Below are 17,940 nucleotides of genomic sequence, written 5' to 3'. Positions count from 1 at the left end.
CATTATAATTTTATGAGTGTTCACATTGGGAATGGATGCAAATAGATTTTGCATGAATTCCTTATCATCAACATTGGGTGCATAAACATTTATCAAAATCATTTTACTGTTATATAAGTTGCCCATGACCATCACATATCTCCCTTCAGGGTCCGACACTACCTCTGATGCTACAAATGGAACTGGTCTATGTATGAGAATTCCCACCCCTCTAGTTTTCTTTATAAAGCTAGAATGGAACATTTGGCCAGTCCAGTCTTTTTGTAATCTGAACTGATCCTTGGTTAGTAAGTGGGTCTCCTGTAGAAATACTATTTTAGCGTTTAAGCCTGTTAGGTGAGAGCATACTTTCTTTCTCTTTAATTCGTGATTCCGGCCTTTAACATTCCAGCTCACAAAGTTAACTGTCCCATCATGGAGACATTGATTCTGAGTTTTTAATGTCATTTATAGTTTTAATTGGTAATATGGCAGTTTTAATCTTAGTTTCAAGATTCCCCATGAGTTATTGCATTTTAGCCTATTGTTGCATTGATATTTATAATTATAAGAATTACAAGAATAGATTAGATATAACCTGCTCTCCTTCTCTCCCCCCTTTATCCCCCCACCCCCCCCCCCCATTTTGCCTCCCCACATGAGGCTAGATCCCACTTCGCGATGTTCCAGTCCTCTGACATACGAAGAGACAGAGCACGTCCAAAACAAAACAAACCCCACCCTGCAGCGGAGTTACTGAATTAAAACAGAGATATCTTTTGCAGTTAAATTCTTAATACTATCTGCCGAAAATATTCTCATTAACAATATTTAAGCTTGAAATAATCTTCAGCGCTTTTAAGTTAAGATATTAAGATTAAAAAAAAAAAAAAAAAAAAAAAACCCTGGGAATGATTTTAAAAACTAGTCTAGGATAAACCTGGTAATTCCTACTGTAATAGTATAATGGTAATTGTATAAATAGTAGAACAAGCAATAAACCAAGGGTATGAAGTTAAACAGTCTACTTTAAGGTATAGTAAAATAAAAAAAATAAAAAAAATAAAAAAAAATAAAACGAATCCTACTTTAATCACTTCCACATTTTCACACTCACGTCTATAACTCTATAACTCTGATTAAAACATAAACATATAAAGTCCAGATAAAAAAAAAAAAAGAAAATAAGGGATGTATAATTATAATACCAGTCTCTTTAAACATGGATCCAGAGATCAGATCATAGGTCCTTCCCGTGCCTTGATAGAATACGGCTCTTTATTAACTTTCAAAAAAGTGTCGGAAACAGCTTCTTTAGTTCTTTTTCAGCTTCTTCTTTGCTGAAGAAAATATAATGTCGATCTTGAACTTCCACTTTCAGTTTGGCAGGATACAAGAGGCTGTATTTGATATCGGCTTTCCGTAGCATCCTTTTAATTTCGATGTAGGATCTGCGTTTTGCAGCTGTTGATGGTGAGAAGTCGGGAAAAATACGAATAAGATTATTTTCAAATATAATCTCTTGCTTGTGTCTGAGAAGTGCCATCACATCAAGCTTACATCTTAGTCGCTCGAAGCGGACAATAAAAGACCTAGGTTTAAAAGCGCTTGGTATCTTTGTGCGATAAGCTGTGGCTATCTCAATGTCGAGTTGAAAGTCATCTCCAATTATTTTAGACAGTAATTCTACTGTAAATTTCACTGGGCTTGAGCTTTCTCGTTTCTCAGGTATACCCTCAATTCTTATATTATTTCTTCTGCACCCATCCTCCAGGGCTGCAAGTCTGTCTCCAAGTTTTTTGCATTCCGAGTTCGCAGCTGTGGCTTTTTCATCGGCGTTAGATGCCAGTTGTTCCGCTGTTTCCACTCGAGCCGTGAGTCCCTGCTTAACGTCTTCCACCTGATCTGAAACGTCATTAATATGATCATCAAGCCTTTTCAGTTTGGAATTAGTTTCTTCAATGTGTTCCACTAATTTCTCCAACATAGCTTTAAAGTTCACGTCAAAACGTTTAAATAAACGCGTTTCCTTATCTTTGTTATCCTTCTTGAGCTCAATGGCCACCTTCTTAAGATCATTTGTGTTATCCTTCTTAAGCTCCTTCATGGCCGTAACCATGGCAGTGGACTGTGTAGCGATCATCTCTTTCTGTGTAGCGATCATCTCTTTCAGTTCGGACAGTTCGCTTCGGCTTTCGTGCTCCGCAAGTGAAAATGCAGCTCCTGTTACAGGCTCGCGATGAGTAGATGAGAGCACGTCCTGCAGAGCCCTTTCTAGTCTCGAATGATCCTCAGAAATCGGCGATCCCTCGCGACCTATATCACTTGCGCCTTCGCTCCCATTTTCACTCTCGACTGGAGACGATACAATGGAGCGGGGTCCCAGGAATTCTGCGCACTCTTCTGCCTGTTCCAGGTCAGTCTCCGTGAGGCCATACCTTACACTTGCACTCAGGCCGGAAGTCTGTCCGGACTTTGATGCAGCTTCAAGTTTCTTTTCTGGTTCTTTCTGACTTTTCTTCTTGTTACTCATGCTTGTATATTGTAGTGGAAGTTCCTTGGTCGGGTTAAATACAGGATACCTCTAAATAATATGAAATACGTGGGAAAATAAAGCCGCTGCTAGCGGAGCTCTGCTTCAGACGTCCATCTCCTATAAACGGACGAAACCAATTAATTAGAAATCTTTTGTTAATCAGAAGCTCAGTTTCACTTTGTTTTTGTCAGATGTCTTTCCATTTATGAAACTTAAATTCCCTAGATGCCATTTACCATTACTTGTAGTCCAGATTGTTTAGCAGGTGCAGTGTTTCTGCTTTAGTGTGATTGTGAAGGTGACAGATAAAATGTGAACATTATCTTACAAGCCACACAGAAAGATTTAATTTTATTTTGTCTTTCTATTTCTAATACTGTCGTTCACATTTAATTCCTGTTTTGAAGTTTATCCAAGCATGGACATAATCATGAGAGAGATGGAGTCACAAACCAGAATGGTTACCACAACATTTAAAGTGGTGATGGACACAGAAGCAGGTCAGATCTGAGGCTCACAACTCAATAAATCCATTGAGGTAGAAGTTCAGTTAGCATTGACCACTCTGAGCGGACCTCTATAACACATTGTAGGAGTGACACCTGCCCAGGCAGTTATGTGGAGAAATGGGTCCAAGCACACCTGAAACCATGTGGAGTTTGGACTGGGCCTTCTTCTTCTTGACTACGTTGTAGTACACATGATGGCTTCTTATGTCACAGTGGGACTGTAAGTAAACTTCACAGTACACCTTTGAGGTAAATAAAATCCACCCTGTAGGACCAGAAGCAGAATCATTTGAATTCCAGTCCTGATCCTTTTTGCCCAATTTTCTGTTCAGGCTTTGCACTCACAGGTTGGGGGGTGGTGACCTTGTACTAGTTAGAGTTTAATAAAGTAATGCTGGCTTTTATAATTTATAATAGGAATAGATGAAGAGAAAGAGGCAATGAGACATTTTTGTTGCCTTGTGTTCCTCCATGTACTCTCATCTTGTATCCATCCATCCATCCATTGTCTCCCGCTTATCCGAGGTCGGGTTGCGGGGGCAGCAGCTTGAATAAAGATGCCCAGACTTCCCTCTCCCCGGCCACTTCTTCTAGCTCTTCCGGGAGAATCCCAAGGCGTTCCCAGGCCAGTCGAGAGACATAGTCCCTCCAGCGTGTCCTGGGTCTTCCCCGGGGCCTCCTCCCAGTTAGACGTGCCCGGAACACCTCACCAGGGAGGTGTCCAGGAGGCATCCTGATCAGATGCCCGAGCCACCTCATCTGACTCCTCTCGATGCGGAGGAGCAGTGGCTCTACTCTGAGCTCCTCCCGGATGACTGAGCTTCTCACCCTATCTTTAAGGGAAAGCCCAGACACCCTACGGAGGAAACTCATTTCAGCCGCTTGTATTCGCGATCTCATTCTTTCGGTCACTACCCATAGCTCATGACCATAGGTGAGGGTAGGAACATAGATCGACTGGTAAATTGAGAGCTTCGCCTTGTGGCTCAGCTCCTTTTTCACCACGACAGACCGATGCAGAGCCCGCATTACTGCGGATGCCACACCGATCCGCCTGTCGATCTCACGCTCCATTCTTCCCTCACTCGTGAACAAGACCCCGAGATACTTGAACTCCTCCACTTGGGGCAGGATCTCGCTACCAACCCTGAGAGGGCACTCCACCCTTTTCCGGCTGAGGACCATGGTCTCGGATTTGGAGGTGCTGATTCTCATCCCAGCTGCTTCACACTTGGCTGCGAACCGATCCAGAGAGAGCTGAAGATCACGGCCTGATGAAGCAAACAGGACAACATCACCTGCAAAAAGCAGTGACCCAATCCTGAGCCCACCAAACCGGACCCCCTCAACGCCCTGGCTGCGCCTAGAAATTCTGTCCATAAAATTGTATCATCTTGTATCATCTTCATTTTCAGAACGCAGAGCCAAACTTCAACTGAAGTCAGATGGACGAATATATGAAGGCGACGAGGTCAGCCTGCACTGTCAGCTCGATGGAAATCCTGTTGGGTGGACATATTATGAGATCTACAAAAGGGAATCAACATACCAATACTTTTATAAAGTACACACAGAGAGCACCTTGACCTTCAGCTCTGTGACTCATTCACAACGTGGGCAGTACCGGTGTCGAGCTGGAAAAGGAGAAGTTTATTCAACATACAGTGAATATGTGTGGTTAGAAGTATCAGGTAAGAGACTTTCTCTGATGTAACTCGATTTTAATTCTTGTTTTCTGTTTTTAAGAGGTCAAATTACCCAAACACAACAGTTTACTGTTATTTTATAGTCAGGCTCCCAAAAAATTAAGTCCTGTACTAAAAGTACCAGAGGGTCTCAGGCTCCTTCTGGATGGGCTCACATGATAACATCTTAGTTGGTGAAGCTTTGTGGACTATTTTTTAAAAAGCTTTTTCCTTAGAGCTTGATAACTAAGCAGTTCTGTTATGCATTTTAAATTGGCTGCAATTTGGATTATTTTATTATCTAACTGACTGTCTTCATTCTGAATGTTGGTGACTTCAGCCAGTGATCTTTGGAAAGAACAAACTTCTAACGGCACATTTCTTTTGTGAACACAATGATCTGGACCTGCTGCAGTCAAACGTTAATGCCTTTAAATGTTAACCTGTGGTACAACTCTAAATATAATTTACTATTATTATTATTATTATTATTAGGTCTGACCACATTGTACTACCACCTATAGGCCTGTTTTTGTCAATAGGAGTTCTTTTTTTATCCAAGGAAGGAGTTTTTATGAGTGTTTGTGGAGTGGGTTGTTTGTTGTAACATATATATTTTATTGAAATTCTGAAAAGTTTTAATTTACCCTTAGTAACAAATAAAATATCTATCTATCTATCTATCTATCTATCTATCTATCTATCTATCTATCTATCTATCTATCTATCTATCTATCTATCTAACAGAACTACTGGTTTCACCTTTTCTTCACTGTATACACCTGTGTACACTCAGCATGACCTTCCATCTGTTTGAATTATCACAAATGAACTTGCCTGTGGCACTTAATTGTATTTGAAATACTTAACTGTATTTGAAATGGAAAAATATACAGGATTCATTTTATTATTATTATTTAACTTCTTGAAAATAAAACATTAAAAACATTCAGAGGTGAAAAGGTCACTCATTCCAACACAGCTTATTAATTTATATTCACCTAGATTTTCTAAAATATCATCAAGTTACAATTTCAAGGATGCCAAAGTGCTATGCCCTCTACACGTCTTTGCCATATACTCAATATTGTTGTAGTTCTCTATTAAATAAATGTTTTGTAATATTTGCATGAAATTTACCCCTAACCAGCTTTTATTTCCTGTGTTCTTCTTGAAGAGCACATTTTAAAGTAACATCCGCCATACCACTTCACAGCCTAATTTTAAACACTTCAGTCATGTCACCTCTTAATGTTCTTACTCTTTCCTAACATACAAGCCAACCCGCTACGCTGCATAATTATGTATTGATGGGTGAACACTTCCTGAACGACACAGTTGTCCAAATGGGGTGGGTTTGAGGATACCACTGTGAGTGAATGAAAAGATGGACCTCTGGAGAGAGCAACATATAATTGTCCGTGACTGAAAGCGGGATCGTCTGTGACGATGGAGGCCACGCTGGTGAAAGTTACTTCGTCGGTAGGGATAAGTTTCAGCACTTGTTCATTAAGGTGTAGCGAGTCTTCGTTGGTGACGCTTAATATAGCTTGCGTACTGAGTTGTTCTGGAGTCACAGTTGAGAAACACTTTTTTAATGTCTTTTAAGCACAGGGAAAAAAATAAACATGTGAATCATCCGTAATGTAATAAGCCACCATGAAAAGTAACATTGCAATAATGCACGCTACGACCCGATCGCTGTAAACAGAAGTGAAAACAAAATCGAGCCCGGTGCTTTCTTTAACTGCCTTGTAGCGCAGTGGTAGTGTTGCTGCTTTGCAGTAAGGAGACTGTGGAAGATTTTGGGTTTGCTTCCCGGTTCCTCCCTGTGTGGATAGCGCTTTGAATACTGAAAACACCGGTATATCAATGTAATAAAGTATTATTATTCTTATGTGTCCAGCGCTCTCTCTCACGCGCGTGCCTGTATGTGTGTGTGTGTGTGTATCGCTTGCTCGCTGCACGTGTTCCTGCAGGCATACCAGTAAGTGAATGAAAAGATGGAACTCTGGAGAGAGCAACATACAACTGTCTTGACTGAAAACTGGTGTTGGCAGATACATGCATATCTTTTTGAAAGTTTGGCCCTGTGCCTTATTAATTGTTATCGCAAAGGCCAATCTAACAGGAAATTGTCTTCGTGTAAAAGTAAAAGGCAAATTATCTGTGACAAACAAACTGTTTAACACGCTGCATACCAACCCGCGGCGTAGTGTACGCCGCATAATCACGCCGCTTTTTTAATGTTTTTTAAGCAGAGGGGAAAAAATGAACATTTGCAAAATCCGTAACACTGCTTTCAGTAAGAACAATGCACACGCGTTTAATTTGTCGGCCACTTTTTGCCAGCCATCTTTTCTGGTTTGGGCTGCTTTTGCAGTGTTACCGCTTGTGCATATTAAATCTTGAAATCCTTCGAGTAACTAATTAACTAACTAACAGCCACCCACCCAGCTTGTGTGAAAAAAATGCGCCCGTTCTTTCACCATTTTGTTGCAGCCTATCAAAGACTTGCTGATCATGTTTTCTAGACTCAATATACATTAGCTTAGTAATGGCGGTGTTTCATGGTTTGGCCGTGGTGGAGTTGAAAGCTGTCATCTGCTTTTGACTTTCTGAACTTACTGCTCTAACAGGTACTGAATGTTAGCTTCATATATACGCATCTCATCCTTTTGTTTTATGGCAGTTCACTATGTTATGAAATGGGAGTCTCAAAAGCACTTAACTCTCAAACTGTACTTCCAAAATGCCCACTAATCCTGTCAAAAACCCCAGCTAGACACAAAAAGAACACCTTGTAGAATCTTTATAAAATAAAAGTTTAATATCACAAAAATGCACCTCAGTAACAATGAAGCTCCAAGAAGCCCTAAAACCAATGGGATTTGTGCTAAACAAAATGGCAATCCTGTACAACTGAGTCCCATTACAGTAACCAATGATGACATCACAAACAGAGCATGAAGTCAAAGACAAAAGATGAAGAATTCGTCACTCCCTCATACATTTGAAATGAACCACTGAGGATGACACTCCTGATTTATAGGGCAGAAGGCAGTTCCTGGTGGGGCAGGTGGCTAAATCTCTTGGGGGACCACCCATAAAACACATTAAACGTAACACAGGCAAAGAAAATGCAGCAGATATTTAACAAAAAAAAAACATTAACATCAATAAATAGCTCAACAAAGAAGAAAAAAGGACAAGAAACAAGACTTTGAACATGTAAGACATATTTTACCAGAATCAGCTCCATTTTTTGTTGTTTTTGGTTTAAAGATAGAGATGCTAACATTTCAAAATAACTTCCTGTCACATAAATACGACACAATTCAGTGAATGTTACCATTTAGTATAACAATCTAAAGCACACAGTACAGACAGCAGGTGATTAAATCAGATGAAGACAAGGTTAGGATGTTGTGCTCTTTATCATCATTACGGTGTTACGTGAGGCCACATGCATCCTTATCAAGCAGGGACTCGTTCAATAATGTAACACTTCGAGGAAATACTGTAGCTGTTTAGGTGAGGGGACTTTTTGGTCTGAGGGGCTAGTAGTGTTTATTAGGTGACAGTTTATATCAGAGGTGGCCACCAAGATGGGTAGATCAGCAGCTGTTTTTCTGCTCACTTCCACACTAAGGAGTTCACTATGAAGAATTTCAAGGAACAAAACATGGCAGCTAATGACTTTCTCGGCACTGAAGACGATATGTGAGCAGACACTGTGCCAAACCAGACAGTGATTGAGGTTATGAGGATGATCTTGACTGTGCTTTTGTAAAACTGATCAGTGATAACTGGGTGACATGAAGTTTTATTCAACGGGTGGAGGAAATGCATTTTTTGTTGTGATTTCTTGGTCTGAGTGTTGAATATCAGAGTTCTCAGAAACTTAAATGTCTTCATCAAATTTACTGTAGTCTTCTTTATGTCCAGATGAGAAAGTGGAGGGAGCTTTTTAAATGAAATTCAAAGATCATGTTCACAGTTTAACTGTACTGAGCTGATGATACTTTTGTACATGATGACACTACATGTTTCACTTCACTTCTGTATACCTGCACTTTGCTTTATTGATGAGACCAATGATTGTTGTGTTACCAGTAAACTTAAATAAATGGACTGATGGGTCTCTAGAGGTTCAGCCCCCATGAGCTCTGGTATTTGCGGTGAGAGAATCTGAAATTGTAGGTCCATCTGCACATACTGTTCATTGTTTGTCAAGAAGTTAGAGATCCACGAACAAACAGAGAGGGCAATATTAGGTTAACAAAGTTGGAAATTATGCTTTTCAGGTATTATTGTATTAGACGCCGAGCTGTAAATAATCCTTGCATATGTGGCCTGTGCAATCCAGATGATGTAAAATATAGCAGAGGCCCACAGTGACAGCAACCTCTACTGACATGTTGGCTTTCCAGGCGTGGGTCTGTGATAGATTTCTGATAAGAGAGGATGAAACTTTCAAATATCATCATGTTTAAATACATAAGTGCAACAGATCTATAATTGGCAAGTCTGGTTAATGTGTCCTTTTTTTGCTGACAAGAACAATTGTAGATAAACTTAAAGAGATGGGGACCATAAACTGGTCCACTCACTTAACAGACAGATCGGTAAACACTGAGGCTAGATGGGCAGCACAGTGCTGCAGGGTATCAGGTGTGACAACATTACCACCAACTACTTTTCTATACTCCTTTGTTTTGTTTCAAGAGTAAATAGACGTTTTGCTATTTGATCAGAGGTGGGCAGTGGGAGGAAATAAAGCTACTAGGAGAGTCCAAGATGAACACAGGCTAACAGAATTCTGTAACAGGCTGGGAAAATGTTAGGCCTAGAAACAAGGGAGCCATTAGATTGACAAAGTCAACATGACTCAATGCGGCAGCTGTGATTACCAAGTTAAAGTTCAAAAAGATGATCTTCAGCCTTCACATTACACCGATCGTGTTATGCCGATTGTTCTGGGTGAGTCAGTGACTACAGAAATTAAGCAGAAGTCACTGACTGTCGAGTACAGACAGGTTAGCAGAGGGACTCCCTTCACACGGCCACTCTGTGGCTTTAAGAAGAAGAAATTTTACCTTATTGAATGATCGGTGGATTCTTTTATTAATTTATATGACAACTGATTTGTACAGAATACAACTGTAAAGTGACACACATCTCATTCATTTCTTTGAACTGTGTAGGCACACTGGAGACACTGCAAAGAAATAAACAAGCAAAGCTGAAACCTCGACAGATTAATGAATTTATTAGAAATCTTTTGTTAATCAGAAGCTCGGTTTCACTTTGTTTTTGTCAGATGTTTTACCATTTATGAAACTTAAGTTCCCTGCATGCCATTTACCATTACTTGTAGTCCAGATTGTTTAGCAGGTGCAGTGTTTCTGCTTTAGTGTGATTGTGAAGGTGAGAGATAAAATGTGAAGATTATTCTTCAAGCCACACAGAAAGATTTAATTTTATATTGTCTTTCTATTTCTAATACTGTCGTTCACATTTACTTCCTGTTTTGAAGTTTATCCAAGCCTGGACATAATCAAGAGAGAGCTGGAGTCACAAACCAGAATGGTTACCACAACATTTAAAGTGGTGATGGACACAGAAGCAGTTCAGATATGAGGCTCACTGCTCAATAAATCCATTGAGGTAGAAGTTCAGTTAGCATTGACCACTCTGAGCGGACCTCTATAACACATTGTAGGAGTGACACCTGCCCAGGCAGTTATGTGGAGAAATGGGTCCAAGCACACCTGAAACCATGTGGAGTTTGGACTGGGCCTTCTTCTTCTTGACTACATTGTAGTACACATGATGGCTTCTTATGTCACAGTGGGACTGTCAGTAAACCTCACAGTACACCTTTGAGGTAAATAAAATCCACCCTGTAGGACCAGAAGCAGAATCATTTGAATTCCAGTCCTGATCCTTTTTGCCCCATTTTACAATACAATACAATACAGTTTATTGTTGTATAGCCCAAAATCACACAGGAAGTGCCGCAATGGGCTTTAACAGGCCCTGCCTCTTGACAGCCCCCCAGCCTTGACTCTCTAAGAAGACAAGGAAAAACTCCCAAAAAAAAAAACCTTGTAGGGAAAAAATGGAAGAAACCTTGGGAAAGGCAGTTAAAAATGAGACCCCTTTCCAGGTAGGTTGAGCGTGCAGTGGGTGTCAAAAGAAGGGGGTCAATACAATACAATACAGTACACAAAACAGAACAATTCCTCAATATAGTAAGAAATAAAAAATATAAATTTTAGAAGTACAGAGCAGAATTTAACAGTAGATATCACATAATAAGCTTTGGATATTGTTAGAGTCCTGGAGACCTCATCCTTCAAATTGCCTCCCCCATTTGGCCATTCCACGGCTGAAACAGTGCTGGGCCAGCCAATCTGATTAAAGGACCCAACTTTCCCACGATTCCTGTGATCCTCTATCTGGGATGATTTTACCTTAGGCAGGCAAAACAACTTGGCAGGTGGGCCGTGGCACCAAGTGCCACATTTGAGTACCAAGAAGAAAAACAGAATAAGTGAGGGTTAGTATCCAATTATAACTATCATGTTACTTATGTTTAAGTGCTAATGACTAACAACAGAGATGCAGTCTGTACAGTTAATCAGCAGCTCTAGTCAGGGTGTGCTAAACTGAAGTAGTGAGTCTTCAGCCGGGATTTAAAAGCTGAGACCGAAGGGGCATCTCTTATAGTAGCAGGCAGACCATTCCACAGTTTAGGGGCCCTGTAACTAAAAGCTCAACCTCCCACTGTTATTTTATTAATCCTTGGAATCATAAGCAGACCGGCATCTTGAGATCTTAATGTGCGCTCTGGTTTGTAAGTCATGATAAGTTCAGACAAGTAAGCCGGACCTTGGCCATTTAATACTTTATATGTTAAAAGGAGGATTTTGAAATCTGCCCTAAACTTAACCGGGAGCCAGTGTAAGAATTTAAGAACTGGAGTTATGTGTTAGTATTTTCTTGTGCTTGTAATAATTCTTGAAGCTGCATTTTGGATTAACTGAAGGCTGTATAAAGAACAGTTTGAACAGCCAGTGAACACCGCATTGCAGTAGTCAATCCTACTAGAGATAAATGCATGAATTAGTTTCTCAGAATCCTGTTTATTTAAAAAGCGCCTTAATTTCCTAACATTTTTAAGATGGAAGAAACATGTTTTGGACAACTTTGTAATATGCACTTTAAATGACATGCTAGAGTCAAAGATAACTCCTAGACTGCGGGCTGATTCAGTAAAATTAATTGGGATTCCAACTGAGTTAAATAATGACAAAATATTGTTGTGATCAGCGTCATTCCCTCCAACAATTAACATCTCTGTTTTATCTGTATTTAAAGACAAGTAGTTTTCATTCATCCATTCCTTAATTCGCTAACACAACTAATTAAAGACAACATTGGAGAAACTTCATTTGATTTAAATGAAAGGTATAACTGGGTGTCATCTGCATACGATTGAAAATTAACATTATATTTCCTAATGATAGATCCCAGTGGAAGCATGTACAGTGAAAACAGTAAAGGTCCCAGTACTGAGCCCTGCGGGACACCATATTGAACTTCTGTGTATAATGATGGAGTACTGTCAGCACATTTCTGTACATATTGGAATCGATTTGATAAGTAAGAACTAAACCAAGCGAGAACGCTGTCTGTAAGCCCAACATCATTTTCTAGCCTGTGCAGTAAAATAGAATGGTCGATGGTGTCAAACGCTGCACTTAAGTCCAACAACATAATTACAGTGGAGTTTCCTTCATCAGAGGATATCAGAATGTCATTTACAACTCGTGTTAGTGCTGTTTCTGTACTATGACCAGTGCGAAAACCAGACTGGAATTTCTCAAATAAATTGTAATGCGTAAGGTGTGTCTGAAGCTGATTGGCGACTACTTTTTCTAGTATTTTAGAGAGAAACGGTAAATTTGAAATAGGCCTATAATTATTTAGTATATGTGGGTCAAGGTCTGACTTTTTAAGTAATGGTTTAATGACTGACACTTTTAGTGCATCAGGTACTGTGCCATACAATAATGAACTATTGAAAATGTTTAGAATAGGCACTGCAAGAACATCAATTGCACTTTTCACTAGTTTTGTTGGCACTGGATCTAGGGAACAAGTAGTGGGCTTCATTTTAGAAATTAAAGTTAAGACTTACTGCTCAGTTACAGGATTAAAATTACTAAAGTGCTGAATGCAATGTGAGGCAGGGTCTGCTAAACTAGTATTTGGTTTGTACTGTGATGCAGAGATCTGGGATCTTATATTTTTAATTTTCTCATTGAAGAAGTTCATAAAGTCTGTACTGCTAATATCTGATGATATTTTGCACTGTTGATCTGAATTTCCATTTGTTAATTTAGCCACTGTTTTAAACAGTACCCGAGGATTTTTATTATTGCTATCTATTAATGTAGAATAGTATTCTGAGCGAGCTTTAAAGAGGGCTTTTTTATATTTATTAACACTCTCTGTCCATGCAATTTGAAAGACATGTAGCTTTGTTGTTCTCCATCTGCGTTCCAGTTTTCGACACTCTAATTTAAGAGCTCGAGTGTTTTCATTAAACCAGGGAGAGTTTCTATGTGCTTTGATCACTTTTGTTTTAAGGGGAGCCACTGTGTCCAGAGCATCTCTCAAGGTCACATTATAATGTGATGTTAGCTCATCTAAATTGTTTTCGACGTTTACATTTGATGTTAACTGATCTAAATGGTTTTCCACAATTACACTCGACTTACTCAAAGTATCTATAAATATTGAAACAGAATTACAATCTAGATGTCGCACTGTCTTTGTTTTAATCTGGGAGTGTGTTGGCAAGGGCAGGACTAAATCAAATGTAATTAAGTAGTGATTGGAAATAACTTCATTTAATGGAGTAATATTTAAATTTTGAATTTCAACTTTGTAAGTTATAATTAAATCTAATGTGTGGTTATGATTATGAGTTGGACCTTTGACATTCTGACAAAAATCTACTGAATTTAACAAATAAGTAAAACATTTGCCAAAATGTCAGTTTCCACATCAATGTGTACATTAAAATCTCCCATCAGTACTACGTGATCATAATTTATAGCCAAATCAGATAAAAGATTGCTAAATTCAGTCATGAACAATGAATATGGGCCGGGTGGTCTGTAGACTAGCACTATAATTGTGTTGGAATCTGTTTTAATATTTAAAATGAATGCCTCAAAGGATGTAAAGTTGCCTAAATTTTTAGAAGTGATTTGCATTTTGTTACAATGAATTATTCCAAGGCCTCCTCCTCGACCAGAATCTCTAGATTTATGAAGGAATGAGTATCCATCTGGTGACGCCTCAGCTAGGGGAACAGTGTCACATTTACTAAGCCAGGTTTCGGTGAGAAGACACAGATCAGATTTTGTACTTAATATAATATCATTTACCAAAACAGCTTTAGTGCCAAGAGAGCGAATGTTCAATAAACAGCATTTAAAACTGTATGCTTCTTTCTGAATTGGTGATATACTTTTTGTTTTAATTTGAAGTAAATTTCTTTTACAGATGCCCCTGGTGGAGGGTCTGGTTTTATCCCTTGGTCTAATTATACACCTTATTTTTTGGTTATCAGTTAATTTAAGGTTTGTATCAAGACTAAATTTACTGGATGCCCCAAGACAAGGATTATGGGTAACATCTTCAGGAAAGTAACAGGTGGGATAAACAACAGCCTGTGATTTAAGATCACATGACTGCAGCCTGGATGGTGCTCTAATCAGTCAACCAGGCAGTTTTGCTGCCATATTTTGGGATAATACATAAGATCCCCTCCAGTTAGGATGAAGACCATCTCTTCTGAAAAATCCAGGCCTTTCCCAAAAATCATCCCAATTGTTCACAAACGCTATGCTTTATTTGCACACCAGGTTTCTAGCCAGCAGTGAAGGGAATGCAATCTGCTATAAATCACATCCCCTCTATATAATCTTGGTAAGGGGCCAGATACAACTAAATTCCGACATTTTCTTTTAGCTTTGATGCAAAGAGAGATGAAGTTCCTCTTTAATACCTCAGATTGCTGTGAATAAATATCATTAGTGCCAACATGCAGCAATAAGGTAGATACTTCATCGTTGGCGACACGGTCCAATGCGGCCTCTATGCCAGAAATCTTGGCCCCTGCGAGGCACTTAACATGAACTGCTGGTTTAACATAGTTTGGAATTCTAACATTCCGCACTATGGAATCGCCAATTATGAGCACTTTCTTATTCTCAGTTTCCACAGGTGCACTGCGGAGTGCTGAGAATCTGTTCTGGGTCCGAATTGGTGACCTGGGTGCCGGGGGACTACATTTGGATTCTTAGACCCCCATCTTACTGTTACCCACTCGCCCTGTGGCTGAATTAGTGCTGCTGACTTTGGCTGCGCACTGACTACAGTGGGACCAGGAGAGACTGAAGCCGAATCAGAAATAGCCGAATTGTCTAAACAAACCGAGTCGATCCAATTTTCAGTTTGCCTAATCCATATTAGATTCCTAACGCGGTCCTCCAATTCGCGTATTTTCCCGACCAACTCTAAATTAACTAAACACTTTTGGCAGGTGAAGCTGTCTACACTGTCGGCCGGAAAACCTGAACTGTACATGCTGCAGGACACACAACATATAAACGTGCCCTCAACGGGCAGAGAGCAGATGGAACTTACATTTAGTGGTGATGTCGTCATCTCCGTTTTTTGAAGTAACTTAAGTGCTTTCCGCGTTCAGCTGAATCACTAAGAGACCGTCGGCTTTAAGTTCTGTTCAGGCTTTACATTCACAGGTTGGGGGGTGGTGACCTTCTACTGGTTAGAGTTTAATAAAGTAATGCTGGCTTTTATAATTTATAATAGGAGTAGATGGAGAGAAAGAGGCAATGAGACATTTTTGTTGCCTTGTGTTCTTCCATGTACTCTCATCTTGTATCATCCTCATTTTCAGAGCGGGGAGCCAAACTTCAGCTGAAGTCAGATGGACCAATATATGAAGGCGACGAGGTCAGCCTGCACTGTCAGCTCGATGGAAATCCTGATGGGTGGACATATGAGCTGTACAGGAATGGATACTCATACACTTATAAAACACAAAGAGACAGCACCTTCACCATCGACCCTTTGACTCGTTTATTCAGTGGGTGGTACCGGTGTCGAGCTGGAAAAGGAGGGCATCAGTCGAAATATAGTGAATATGTGAAGTTGGACGTATCAGGTAAGGGGCTTTTCTCTAATGTAACTCATTTTAATTGTTTTCTATTTTTAAGAGGTCAAATTACACAAACGTACGCCACGACAGTTTATAGTTTATTTTACAGTCAGGCTCCCAAAAAGTTAAGTTCTGTACTAAAACTACCAGAGGGTCTCAGTTTCCTTCTGAATGGGCTCAGGTTCTGCTGAATGATAGGCACCTTAGCCAGTTAAGCTCTGTGGCTCCTCTTCTTTAAAAGCCTTTTCCTTGACTCTCTTTGCTGGACTTCTTCAGTGTAAATTTTAAAAGGAGCCTGATAACCAACCTTTCATTACGTGTATTTTAAAATGGCTCAAACTTGGTTTATTTTATTATCTAACTGACTGTCCTGATTCTGTAACCTGACGACTTCAACAAAGGAAACTATCTATCTATCTATCTATCTATCTATCTATCTATCTATCTATCTATCTATCTATCTATCTATCTATCTATCTATCTATCTATCTATCTATCTATCCCTTTTGTGATAATGCTGAGCCTACTGAGTTCGGTATCAGCTTTGCTTGACCATCTTCATTCTCATCAATTCATATCCCCCTGATTTATGTAAAATATCATCAAGTTACAGTTTCAAGATTGCAAAAGTATTAATGTCTACAACACTTCTTGGCCAAATATTCCATGTATTTATGGATCTCCTTTAAAGAAACATTCTCAAATATTTGGAAGAAGTGTACCCTTAATTAGTAAGCACCAGCTCCTGTGTTCTTCCTGAAGAACTCATTTTAAAGTAAATCCACTGTACCACTATCCATCATAGTTTTAAACACTTCTGTCATGTCACCTCTTACCTTTTATCATATAAACTAAAATCATTCAACTCCTTCACTCTTTCCTCATCATATCTAACAGTTGTGGTCCTGGAAACAGCCGAGCTGCATTTCTGTGGACTTTCTTCAGTGCTGACCAAACCTGCACATGTAATTCCAGATGTGGCCGTCTAGATGTGTTTCATAAGCATTAGAGCGACCACCTTGACTTGTGCTGAACACACTGAAGTTTGTAACTTAACATCCTCTCAGTTTTTTCAGTCACTCCTCTGCACATAAAAGTCTTTCTAATATTGTATTTTTTCAAATTATTGACTATGTAATTAGTTTACATTATTTATTTATTTATGTATGTATTTATTTGTTTGTTTGTTACTTTTAATTTTGTAAAGTTTTACATTTGTTTGCATTAGGTTTCATTTGCCACAAATCAGGTGCAACTCTGAATTTTGACCAGTATTCGACTGTCTCTATAGTCGGCCATTCCTCCCAGTTTAGACTCATTTACAGACTGAATTAATTTGTTCGTTACGTATTTATAAAGATGATTTACTTACGTTAAAGAGCAGCATTCAATCACTGACATCTGTGGTATCATATTTGACCAGAATCAGCTTTATTTCCTGTTGTGTTTTGTGTAAACAGAGTGGTGCTAACACATTTCAAGATGACTTCTTTTGACATAAATGCAAAACAAATTTATTAAAAGTTAACATTTAGTACAACAATCTAAAGCATACAGTGGAGAGAGCAGATGTTTAAATCAGATGAAGGCAATGTCAGGATGCTGTGCCCTTTCTTACCATTACTGCGTGTTACACAAGGCACCAGTCAGAGACTTTAACAAGGGGGGCTCATTAAGTAATGTAACACATCAAGGAAAAAGCAATTCAGTTGGTGGAGGGGCTTCTGGATCTGAGGGGCTGGTAGTGTATATTAGATGAAAGTCTATAAGTGAGGTTGGTGGATCAGCTGTGTGGTTTTCTTCTTTCTTCTTCATTGTTGAGTTGTCAAGAATTTCAAGACAGAGAAGATGGTAGCCAATGACTTTCTCTGCACCAGAGGTGATGTGTGGTAATTTGTTCTTGGAGTGAGCAGACGCTGTGCCAAACCAGATAGAGACTGAGGATATCCTGATGCTCCTAATTGT

The 17,940-nt window shown here is 39.4% G+C and overlaps 1 protein-coding gene across 1 annotated transcript in view; it reads left to right on the top strand.

Moving 5' to 3' along the window:
• LOC114642592 (immunoglobulin superfamily member 1-like) overlaps positions 1-17,940 on the top strand; it is a 253,600-nt gene that overhangs the window by 151,422 nt on the left and 84,238 nt on the right. The window contains exon 4 of the mRNA XM_051919754.1: positions 15,715-15,981. Within this exon, the coding sequence (XP_051775714.1) occupies positions 15,715-15,981 (267 nt within the window). The remainder of the gene's footprint in view (positions 1-15,714; positions 15,982-17,940) is intronic.

This window comes from Erpetoichthys calabaricus, chromosome 16, assembly GCF_900747795.2.
Source record: "Erpetoichthys calabaricus chromosome 16, fErpCal1.3, whole genome shotgun sequence".
Lineage (NCBI taxonomy): Eukaryota > Metazoa > Chordata > Cladistia > Polypteriformes > Polypteridae > Erpetoichthys > Erpetoichthys calabaricus.
Note: the sequence above shows the minus strand (reverse complement) of the source record. Positions and strands in the feature narration are given on the sequence as shown.